We start from the raw sequence: 13043 nt of genomic DNA on the forward strand, positions 1-13043 counted from the left end.
GTCAGAACAGAACTAAGCTTGTCGATAACAATCGTTTGAGCTACATACTTCTAATGTTCTGTGAATGCACTTTAAATTAAAAACCACCTATTAATTCTTTGCATTTTACATTACTAAGTTTACAATTTAGTATGTTACAGCAATATAATACACATATTTAAAATGCATTTATACAGTTAACTACATATCGAAAAAGTACATTGTCTTACTTTGCATTACTTTCTCTTCCATCATGGATGGACTTGTTGCAATGGACAACAATATATTTCATCAGGAATTGAGAGGTGAACCTCTTACGATATTCACTTAGTGATTATACTGAGAAAAGCTTCTTTCTACAACGCATGATGTGGCAGGGGCGAACTCAAAATATGATATTGATACATCATTATTTTAGTCTGTTTCACTACTCAGTTTCTAATAATACTTATAAATTCTTAAAATTACGGAACAAGAAACATAAAATTAAGAAAACTAGACTTAAGGATATAATAAAAATATTCTCCTCTTGATAAAATTGTCCATAGAGAAGTGTTGAGTCCCAAACTCTTCAACAAAATATAACTGCAGCTTCAAACGACGAAACTTATTTTCTTTCGGCTTATCTCACAGATGTTTTGGTATAAAGATAAATAAATGCTACGAAAATAAATAAAGAAGTACGGACGGATGAGAAGAATTATGGCACGAAATAAAGAAATGCTGTACACGTAGCGCAGAAGCACAATGAAGAAGTGAAGACGTGTAGATGAATGTGAAGAACTAAGAAAGGAAGTTAAGAAATATGGCAGGAAGTGTAGAAGTACGGGAGTAAGCAAAGAACTGCCGAAGAAAGGTAAATATATGCTACGGAATCCTGTCCACCAGCAATGAGTTGTTAGCCATTACCACTAACTCCACCCACATGCGTGACGCCATTAAAAACAAAATGCAATCTATGCAAAAGATAGTAAATATCGATACCTTAAAAACAATATATTTTGCATAGTTCCATTCGGTAATGAGTTTTGGAATAATATTCTGGGGAAATTCCACAGATAGTAACAGTATATTCCTATTACACAAAAGAGTAATTAGAATAATAGTAGGTGCCAAATCTAGGGAATCTTGTAGGACTATTTTAAAAAAACTACAAATAATGCCCATGGCTTGTCAGTATATCTTTTCATTAATAATCTTCCTCGTATGTAATCGTGAAAACTTTGTAACAAATTCAACAGTTCATAGCACGTCAAAAAAATGACTTTCATACTCCATCGGCAAGTCTATCGTGCTATCAAAAAGGAGTGTGTTATATGGCAGTAAAAATTTTTAATAGTCTCCCTATGGATATAAAAAATGAAACTCAAAACATAAGATTACTTAGAGCCAAATTAAAGAAGTACCTAATTTCTCACGCCTTATATTCTGTAGGTGAATTCACGACATTCAATAATGCTTCATGAAATTGATACTAAAACTATGTGTTGTACTAGTAGACTATATTGCAAATCTCGTCTGTATATATTTCATCTAGACTGTGACTATAAATTAAGACTTTATAATAGTCCATTTTGAATCTTGCGTACACCACTTTTAACACTTGAATATAATTAATTGATGAACTAGTGGACTTACTCGTGTTAAATATGTAATATTTGTCCGGCTTACAGCTACATACGCCGATCACATAACCAATACTAACCATACATACAATAACATAAATACGGACATGGAAATCCTACACACACAACCCAAGAACCAAAAACTCAACACACTAGAACAATACGAAATATACAAACACACTAAAACACACCCCGATCAAATCCTCAACACACAGATCAATTTCAGTACACACACACTATTCGACTCCACACTTCAACACCTTCCAACAATAAAACACACCCTCCTAACAGGCAGAGAAGTTCGAGATGACGCCGCGATCTAGTAGGCTCTGATGATAGTGCGTGATGCACTGAAACAGCTGTAAGCCGGACAAATATTACATATTTAACACGAGTAAGTCCACTAGTTCATCAATTAATTTATAATAGTATTAAGTTTTTTGACTTGTTCCATATTCTAGCTGTAAAGCAATGTATGAATACCATGGAATGTTAATAAATACAATACAAAGCACTCCGTACAGTAAACTTGTATTCTCTCAATATGCGCCCCATTTGCGCTCTTTAGTTATTACTCATCTGTTTTCTAAGTGTACCGTAATTTAGCTTGTAGCGCTGATGTTTTGATTCGAAAGGACTGTAAGAAGAGAGGTGCAGTGCCGTGAGGCATTTCTTCACCGCACTCGTGTACATCAGCAGTCACATTATTATTTATTAGTACCAAAACCTGCCACGTGCATTTAGAAAACGAACAAGTTATAATAGAAATAATGATTATTTTATGAAGCTTAATTTGTGTGTTTCTTTTAATATTTTTCACAACTACCCTATTTAATTAAAATGTATATACGTATTTTATTATACATATCTTTATCCCTGTTAAAAAGCTCACAATGCTGTCCAGATAGTTAAAATTCCTGATCTGTTACAAAGATTTGTGTTCTATAATTTTCGATCGATTTGGATTGGGGAGCCATTACTTATGGTTTCTTAGTGAATATTTTAAGATTGTAACATTTCTTTGGCTAAAATTTGCATTATAAATTTTCTAGGCGACAGATGTTCGAATTGAAAAGGATCCTATTATTTGATATTAATTATACTACCCCTTATCTCCTGGTTTAGTTGCATTAAGAGTGATGCCTTATTGATGTCACTTATGAGGTCACAACCTATCTTCGGACAATTGAATAAACAACAACATTACTCATTTTGTAACTGATATAATCTTATATAGAAGATTATATACTAATTCTTATAAAAGAAGATGAGGTATGGAACGTTTTGAAGATAGCCAAAAATGGAAAAGCTGCTGGTCCAGGAGGGATAACAATGGAATTGATTAAATATGGAGGTCCAAATATTATAAGAATTTTAACTAGACTTTTTAATGAGGTAAATGAGGAAGATCCAATCCCGACAGACTGGAAAATATCATACATTAGTGCAATATATAAAAATAAAGGGAATAGAGGAGATCCAGCAAATTATAGAGGCATTAGTGTCATGGCAACAATTAGTAGGATTTTAAGTACCATTATTAAAATTAGATTGGAGGAAATAATAGGACATAAAATATCAGAAGATCAGGCAGGTTTTACAACTGGTAAATCATGCTTGGACAATATATTTGTGATAAAATTATTGAAAAATGGTGGTAAAAGGGAAGGAAGTACATAAGGTATTTATCGATCTTAAAAAGGCCTATGATTCTATACCTATCAACAGACTTTAGTGTCAATGGAGCAATTTGGAATCCCTAAAGCTCTCATTACTTTTATAAAAAAAAAAAGCTGTATGGATGTAAGGCATGTGTTAAAGTCGGAAATCGGTTATCATCAGAATTCATTACAACAAAAGGATTAAGACAGGGATGCGGGATGTCACCAACACTGTTTAAGATATTTCTAGAAGATATACTAAAGTCATGCAGAGGAATGGGAGTGAATATCAATGGTCAGTTAATGCACAATTTACTATTTGCAGATGACCAGGTTATAATAGAACAGGATAAAGAAGACATAGAATATATGGCCTGTAAATTAATGGATGCATTTGAAGCAGGTGAATTGAAAATAAATATTGTTAAAACAGAATACATGGTAATTGGAGGAATTACAGAAGATCTACAGATAAATGATGCCACAATTAAATGTGTTGAGGAATTCAAATACCTGAGATCCATTATTGACAAATCTGACATGTGTGAAAAAGATATTATTACTGTAATAGAGTAAATTGTGCTAGAAAAGCGATTAGATCCCTGAATTGTGTTTTGTGAGTAGAAATACAAAACAGCATATTCTAAAAACAATAATCGAAAGCATACTTACATATGGTTCAGAAAATTGGACAATAAGTGAAAAAATGCAGGAAAGGGTGTTGGCGACAGAAATGGATGAATTACGAAGAAATATGAGGATATCCAGACTGGAACATGTAAGAAACACATATATTAGGAAAGAAATGGATGCAGATGAAACTGTTATGGACAGAACAAAAAATAGGTCTTTGCAGTGGTATGGACATGTACGACGGATGTCGGAGGAACGGTGACCTAAATGCATCCTCAATTGGACAGTGCCAGGAAGAAGAAAGCATGGAAGAGCTAGAAAGACATGGTATGAAGGAATACACACATACATGGTGAAGAGGGGCATGGAAGAGGGGCAGTGGGAGAATAGGAAGCTCTGCAAAGCAGGAATCAAAGGTGAACTGCTGTAAAGTGGAAAGCCAGTAAAAGTGAAAGTAAGTATATAGTACTGAAGTCTTCTTTCTTCATTACAGACTATTTTGCCAGTCATTCTTTCTCATACTCCGGCAGGATGTTCGACCAAGACGGTGGCCCATTACGCTCAGGAAATCTCTGCAGGTATTTCAACCTACAGTTCTGAATGGATTACTCGATTCTTTATCATTTTAAACGTTTGGTATATTTAACTTGGCAGTATATTGTATTTCGTCTCTTGCAACAAATTGTATGTTGTACACTTCCACACGTTTATTATGTAATTAATTGATGAACTAATGGACTTACTCGTGTTAAATACAAAAATACACAAAACACAACACAAACACAAGAACACAAGAAATACATCACACTAACATATGAAAACAAAAGCACACATAAGATCGCATCTTCATTCAGAAAACAGAAATACAACATAACATACAGAACAGAAAACACACTACAAAGACATCTCAACACACAAAGAACACAAACAAATAAATACGACCACACAGGTTATACAAACCCAAATGTAATAGTTGCGACAAGTTCTACATAGGACAGACAGGCAGATCATTCCAAACACACTACAAAGAACACATTAAAGCTATAACCAGAGGATACAATACATCTACATACGCCGATCACATAACCAATACTAACCATACATACAATAACATAAATACGGACATGGAAATCCTATACACACAACCCAAGAACCAAAAACTCAACACACTAGAACAATACGAAATATACAAACACACTAAAACACACCCCGATCAAATCCTCAACACACAGATCAATTTCAGTACACACACACTATTCGACTCCACACTTCAACACCTTCCAACAATAAAACACACCCTCCTAACAGGCAGAGAAGTTCGAGATGACGCCGCGACCTAGTAGGTTCTGATGATGGTGCGTGAAGCACTGAAACAGCTGTAAGCCGGACAAATATTACATATTTTACACGAGTAAGTCCACTAGTTCATCAATTAATTATATTCAAGTGTTAAAAGTGGTGTACGCAAGATTCAAAATGGTTTATTATGTATTCTGGATCCTTGGGGTTAGCTGAAGGTATCGGTCAGATATTCCTCTTTTGAAAATATACATTCATACGAATATTTGTAGGTTCGTCATAGTTACTGATTGGCTTCATCACTAGTGTATTGTTTAATATCTTCCTCTACATTACATACACTTATTCTGCGATGTTGAAAGCTTTTATCATATGACAATAGTTTTATTCCAGCACGGTTCAGAATCGATTCTGAACTGTCTGCTTATGCGCAGTATCTCAATGTGTGTTCCAACAAGACTTGAACTGATTCTAAACTCCCAGTTTTCTGTTCCAATGTGCTTTCGAACTCATTCGGAATGAGTGAAACTGGTTTTCGATTAAGAGCAGGAACTGGAAATTCTGAACTGCAAACGCATGCACAGGTGGCTTAGTCTGAGGTTGAGGTTAAAATGCTTTGAGACTGGGCAGGTTAAAATTAAAAAAATAGTCGATCATGAGTGATTTGGAAGGTGGTAGTGATACATTTTATGATTAATTAACTTCGGAAGATAAATATAATTTTAGTATGAGAAGAAGCTCCAAAGGCTGTGAAAGAACAGTTCAAGAAATATTCCAACAACGTAAAATCCCGAAAATAAACTAAACTAGCGCATGTGTCGAAAAATGTTTGGTATTAGATCATAATGGGTTCTGAATTTCTTGCTGGAATAAATCTAATATTGGAGGACAGTAATCAATTTAAGTAAAAGTTACACAGACGACAAATTTAAATAGCTCTCCTGAAAAAAAATAAAATAAAAAATAAAAAATAAATAAATAAATATAAAAAAAAATAAAATGGACTTGGAACAGTCTGGTTCTGAGCCATCGATATGTAGACAATTTACTCAAAGAAACAAACAGCCTACAAAATGCAGGTGGCCACAAGGATCCTGAATTCTAGAAGACAGTGAACACTGGAAATTTGAACACATAATATTTTTAAATCATTTTAAAAAACATGCAATTTAACAATGATATAAATAAAATACACTAGATTTTCGCTAATCAAGCTCTTAGTTATCCGGCCTCTCAATTATCCAGCCTCTTTTTAGTGTAGTTTCTATCACTTGTGCTGTAACAGTTTTCTGAAAAATTTGCACCGGTGCCATGTGTACTACTTCTACACGTAGGCCTGTATATACTTATAATGGGTACACAAGCTCCGGCCAAGTGTAGAATGTTCTAGTTTCGATTTAAAAGTGCAAGTGGTGTTGTTACCACAACTTATAACAATACATTTAATGACATTTTTAAGCACTCTCAGTAATCCGACACTCTCGCTAATCCGGCATCCTTCTGTGCAAGGAATCGCCAGATTAGCAAGAGTCCAGTGTAGTATAAAAGTGACACAATTACTACAATAACTTACACAAATACACTATGAGTATACTGACAATAAAATACACAATGAGTCCTTAATAATAAGAATAATTTGACCTAATATTCTGTGAGGGATGCCGGGTACCTCTAAAATTAATTCTTAAAATGTAATTGTTTATCTTTAAAATACCAATATTGTGCTACAGACATTTTAAAGACCGTGCTTATAAATTTTGAATTTATCTTTCAAAATGGCTGAAATATATCCATTTTACTGAATTAATGTATCCTGCTATTTTCTTTTTATTTTTGAGGCCAATTTTTTTTAAGTAATATCAAATTTGAGTTGTAGTAATGATATTTCTACATACAAAAATTTTAAATTGTAGATCAATTAGGGAAAAAGTCAAATTTAACCACAATCTCCTTTTAATTACACTCACTGACAAATCTTTTTCCATCTTTTTTATCTGCTTAACCTCCCCATTAGTCAGACTTGATAGGTACATGTAGGTTTATTCAGAAATTATACATACAAATGCATCACATTATCAAAATTTGTCCTTAAATGGAGAGCATGCGTCTTTTGACTATAGGCCTATGTGCTTTGCACATCCAGTCCTACTTTGAAAGTTTTACCCTCCTCACCTATGATTGAAATCCAACCACTGTCCACAAAACACACAGATTAATAAGCAAGTGGCATATACAAAACACAATATTATAACCATACACACCACTGCGAATAGAAGAGGGAGATTCAACTAATCGCACATTAGATATCTCACAATTGCTTGTCTCCGTGGTCATGGGATTGGCATAACTCAGACCACCGCTGAGGATTCACAGGACAACTACAAGACAATGGACGAACACCCAATCCCATGGGTGGTATATATATTTCATCTGCTTGTTAAATTTACAGAACTAAATGCCTTACAATCTTGTATGAAGTCGCAATAAGTAAAATTTAATGCAGGAGAGCTAATGAAAATGTAACAACGAATATATTATTTTGTTTTTTTCACCCATTCCAGTCGAAGGAGGCTTCAGGTTGTGGGATTTCTACGCTGGTAACTTGGCAGAATACGGAAGTCTGTTTCCACCATCCTATGATTTAGCTGCCATAAGCACACCAGTGTCACTGTTCTACAGCGACAATGATCTATTTGGAGACCCTACTGTAAGTAAAAACTACACCAGTGCTTTTTTTAAATATACAGAGGGTTCCCTAAGGCATCGTAGCCTTCTGTTGAAGTTTTGGCGAGATAACAATCGTGCACTATATATAATTTATTTCAAGAAATAGTCTGCCCAGGCATCCTGGGTTGCCAAAAACACAGAATAACACACATATAAGAATAGTAATGATTACAGTAAGATAGATGAGCCAAATTTAAATGTGAACTAGGAGCTTAAGTTTAAGAAATAATAAATTTGTACATATATTTGTAACAATCACACACTAACGAATAGAAAAGGGGGGGGGGGGTGCACTAGTCATCTTTAATAAAACTTATTAATATCAGCCTAATTTTCCTTCAAGATTTCAACATTTTACAAATATACATACTAAATCTTTTTTGTGTCAACCAATATAAAGACTGTCGACTGCAAAACATATATAAATGCAAAAATGTGAAAAGTTACATTTCATCGTAAAACTGTTTTGATGCAAGAGAGCTATGGAGTAAGGAAAATCAAGTTAGTTGTATACCAAAAATCTTTAAAACCAATTAATTTTATCAAAATACTATAACTCGTAATTTGCTCGAATAACAATTTTCACCTTTAGTGCATTTCTGAAAGTATATTCACAGAGAGAGAAGTACGTAATTAAGTATGTATGTATGTATGTATGTATGTATGTATGTATGTATGTATGTATGTATGTATGTATGTATGTCTAATGCCTACCTACTCACTTCACTTTATGCGATTCGGGTTCCGCATATTGCGGATAGATGGCAGGACTGTGATCCATTTTGTAGTTGCACACCACTCGGTGGGCCAAGCTGTACATGATGTGTATCTGTAGAGAGTTATGTCGTCTATTAGAGTGAGTATATGTGTAAATGCTCATGTATGGATTGAATGATGATGAAGATGAGGAAGGGAGAAGGGGAAACCTGGTGTTGGCACATAGCATGCTTCTCTCGAATAGCACCAAGTGGGCCGACAGTCTTAACATCCCAATCTGATGGACGAATCACTATCAACAGTGACAAAGGCTTTCTCTTCATAAGTACTGCAGAGAGATTTGGGGTTTAATCCAGGCATATTGCTGCACAATCTAGTGGTTAGAAATTGTGCACTGCCATCTCTCCTAGTCCCTAGGTGAGATCGAACCCAGACCAGTTAGTGTGGAGGCAGGCACACTACCACATAGCTAACTCGGTGGACATAATATAGAGAGACAAGTAAATGGTTTCGTAATAGCCCAATATTAGTGCTGGTATTCTAAATTAAGGTTTACTGCTTTGTCAGTACATGGGGCTGTGGATATACTTTCAAAAGTGCGCAAAAAGTGAAAATCGACATCATAGCGAGTACGAGACTTTGGAATTAAGGTAACTATATTCACGCTAGTAAATTATAATTTAGTGATTTCCTGAGTAAGAAATATATTTCACAATATGATGTGACTATGGGTGTATTTATACGAACTAGATCATTAGCTCATAGGCCCAGCGTTACGTGTGGTCATAATAGTAATAGTACTAGTAATAGTAATAATAATAATAATAATAATAATAATAATAATAATAATCATCATCATCATCATCATCATCATCATCATCATCTAATAACTAAAAAAAACACATAACAATAAAAACAGCAATTTTAATCTGCACCACAGCTTCGTTCACCATAAATATTACAACTGCCAAGGAATGAATTCTGAGCCCGTTGCTATAAAATCTTCTTGAAATGACAAATGGTTAGCTTATATATAGAAGTAGGTCTACAGATAAAAGTAGCTAGCAGAGTTCTTGCAATTCTCATTAAGTGAATCCAGCTTTTAAAACAGTGGCTTGCAAGCTTTTACAATTATATAAATAAAAATATAATATAAATATAAATTATATAAATTTAGCTTCCCTTATGAAAAGGTTGCCAGATTTGACAAAGCGTATTACATATACTTTGGAAACACACCCTAAAAGGTAAAATTATATACATTTGAAACGGTTAGGGAATCGAATATACAAAATGTCAGAAAAATTTACACCTAATTAGCGTTTGTTACCAAATTTGAGCACATTTATAAAGCACTGGGAAAACAGCTATAAATATATCGAGATATTTTGTCGTTTCATATCACACAAATAAAAGAGTAAAATTAAAATTTTTAATTGCCAGTATGTGTTTTACATAGAACACTGAAAGGAACTTAGAACTTGAGCAATGAGATAATGAAGTATACTCGTATATCTACAAAATCTGTAGTAATGAGATCTCGTACGCCATATAAAATATTTTGGAGATTATACACCTTTAATTTTCAACACTTATTTTTTCTTTAATTTTTACACTCAACGACATTAATATTATTATTACTTCTTGTGTTACTTGCATAATGCATGTTGATCGCAATAAGCTGAGAAAATTTATAAATAATCTTTTCTCATAAAAACTATATTTAGAAAACAGGTTTTCCAGAGAGAACTCGCATATATTACTTAAGCATCGTCCATTTAAAGGTCATAAGGAACCTCTAAGAGCAGACGTTCACTATCTGAATACTGTACTGTACCTATATCAACTGGTTCTGAATCGTATGCAGGGTATGTGAGTAAGTTCATAAAAGTGGAAAAGATATTAAAGAGTAATGTATCACCTTCTCCGCTTTTCACAATCACATGCTTTCGCTCATACCTTAGTGGAGATTTGTTCAAAGCTGATACAGACGTTTGAGCTAGAGTTAGAGCTAGACACGGTACTGCAGCTTTAGAAAAGTTGCTATTACAGTCATAGCCCTAAAGAGTTGTAATGTCTCTTTCAGGACGTCCACGAGCTGAACACAGCTTTGGGTAACTCCCTGGGTGAGTACAGAGTACCGCTATCATCTTTCGCTCACATGGACTTCTTGTGGGCAAATGATGTGAAGACACTCGTCAACGACGAAGTTTTGGAAGCCATCCAGAATAACTGAATGCAAATGTCTGTGCCTTAAATCGACTTGATAACAGTAATTAAGTGAAATTTTAAATTTATGTCTCATTTCGGCATCTTATATAATAATTTTGAAATTAGTGTATATTAATACACACAGAACATAAAAAATATGTAAATGTCTACATGAGCTTAATACATGTTTTCTTTTTTCGAGACCTGTTCCCTATTCATCCCTGGTTGCATTCAGCCTACAGACTTCTTGACCTCATCCATATTACCTCTCTACTTTAATTCCCACTTCGTTTCATCACAGTAAATGTTTACTTATAATGTAAATCTTTATCTAGACGTTTCCTCTCTTCATTGAAATGTAAGAAGAAACACTGAATAGTGAATTCTTATAGGGTAAGGTTGCCTAATTCCATGGCATATTTAATAAAGACTATATTTATGCCAAACTTGTACTAAAAATTTTCAAATAACACCTAAATGACGTTATTTGGACCTTATCTACAGTTTTTACAACATTCAGTGTCAACAGTTTCTCAAGTTTGATATATAATATATGATTCTTCATTGTTATACAGTGGCTCCTAAATCCGTGACAGGGATCCAAATTCCGTGATAGTGGTTTCCTAATTCCGTGATACTAAAATAATCCTCATTAACTGCTCAGAAAACAAACGTGTATTTGGAAAAACACAATAAAGTCATGGTATATTGTTTTAATGTGGATTAAGCAAGAAATTACAACATAGAAAAAGGGCCTAAGTGACAAATTTTATAAAAAAAATACTTGTGTAACTACACAATTATTTCTCATTATTTATATTCCTAACATCAGTAATTAAGTTAAATATATGCCCTATTATTTTATTATAATTATAATTGATGTTTTCTATAACTTATTTCTATTATTATTTCCACGAACTATTTTCTTTCATAGACATTAATTTTCACAATTTTGCGTTGGCATCACTGGTCGAGTGAGCCAGGAAGGAGAAATATGAAAATAAATCCGAAAATGGGAAAGCTCCTGTAGCATTGTTATTGTCTCACAATGTTTAAATAATCATACACATTGATTCAGCTAACTAAAATCTACAGTAATATATCATTTTTATAATGCTATATTAATTCTTACCTCAAATATAAAATATTTCTTCAGGAGCGGTCACAAGAGAAAGAAAAACTTACTGCCAACCACCTTTCACTGAACATAAGCTTCTGCAGTCGACTGCTTCTATTCAAAAGGCGGGTAGTCAATAGAATTGAAAAGAAGACATCTCTTGGCATCAGTTAGATATTTCAAAAACTTAAAAGTCAGAGACCACAACACCATGGCAATCAATTGAAATTTTATCACGGGATTAGGGGTATCACGAAATTAGGCACCTTTACCCTATAACTTACAATTCAATTGACTTCTCTAATCGCTAGAAGAAATGTTATTATAAATTAAATCTGATGATAAAATCTACCTCAGTATAAATGAATACCTATTTTTCAAGCATAAAACAATGAAGTAAGTGTTTCATATCCAACTTTCTAGTACATACTACCAAACTGCACGATTCTAAGAGAAATATTTACAATACATACAGTAAATACTTTTATATTAGATGGAAATTCATGGAATACTCTAATACAGGCATCATAATATTTGTTTTGTTCCCACCTGCTAAATATTTCCTGTACTATATATATTTTTTTAGTAGGTTATTTTACGACGCTTTATCAACAGCTTAGGTTATTTTGCGTCTGAATGAGATGAAGGTGATAATGCCGGTGAAATGAGTACGGAGTCCAGCACCGAAAATTACCCAGCATTTGCAAATATTGGGTTGAGGGAAAACCCCGGAAAAAACCTCAACCAAGTAACTTGCCCTGACCGGGAATCGAACCCGGGCCACCTGGTTTCGCAGCCAGACGCGCTGACCGTTACTCCACAGGTGTGGACTCCTGTACTATATGATTTATCTATCACTTCCTAAATTTCCTCTTTTTTTAATTTCTGACAAGGAAAATGGTAATTATGTCGAAACTATTCCTCAAACTGTGCACACAATTCTACACAGCAGATGAACAAATATAAAAATATTAGCTGCCCTTTCTAATTGGGTGTGTAAACATATATGGAATCCCAAGATCACTTATACAGAGTGGAAGAGAAATAACCTTGCAGATTGAAAGGGACGATACG

At 33.9% G+C, this 13043-nt stretch overlaps 1 protein-coding gene across 1 annotated transcript in view; it reads left to right on the forward strand.

Annotated features, from left to right (window-relative positions):
* Nucleotides 1-11055, forward strand: part of LOC138704448 (lipase 3-like) — a 44446-nt gene extending 33391 nt beyond the window's left edge. Inside the window, exons 7-9 of the mRNA XM_069832329.1 lie at nucleotides 4392-4476; nucleotides 7759-7904; nucleotides 10728-11055. Coding sequence (XP_069688430.1) covers nucleotides 4392-4476; nucleotides 7759-7904; nucleotides 10728-10877 — 381 coding nt within the window. The 3' untranslated portion in view covers nucleotides 10878-11055. The remainder of the gene's footprint in view (nucleotides 1-4391; nucleotides 4477-7758; nucleotides 7905-10727) is intronic.
* The last annotated feature ends 1988 nt before the right edge of the window (nucleotides 11056-13043 follow it).

Source organism: Periplaneta americana, chromosome 8 (genome assembly GCF_040183065.1).
Source record: "Periplaneta americana isolate PAMFEO1 chromosome 8, P.americana_PAMFEO1_priV1, whole genome shotgun sequence".
Taxonomy (NCBI): domain Eukaryota; kingdom Metazoa; phylum Arthropoda; class Insecta; order Blattodea; family Blattidae; genus Periplaneta; species Periplaneta americana.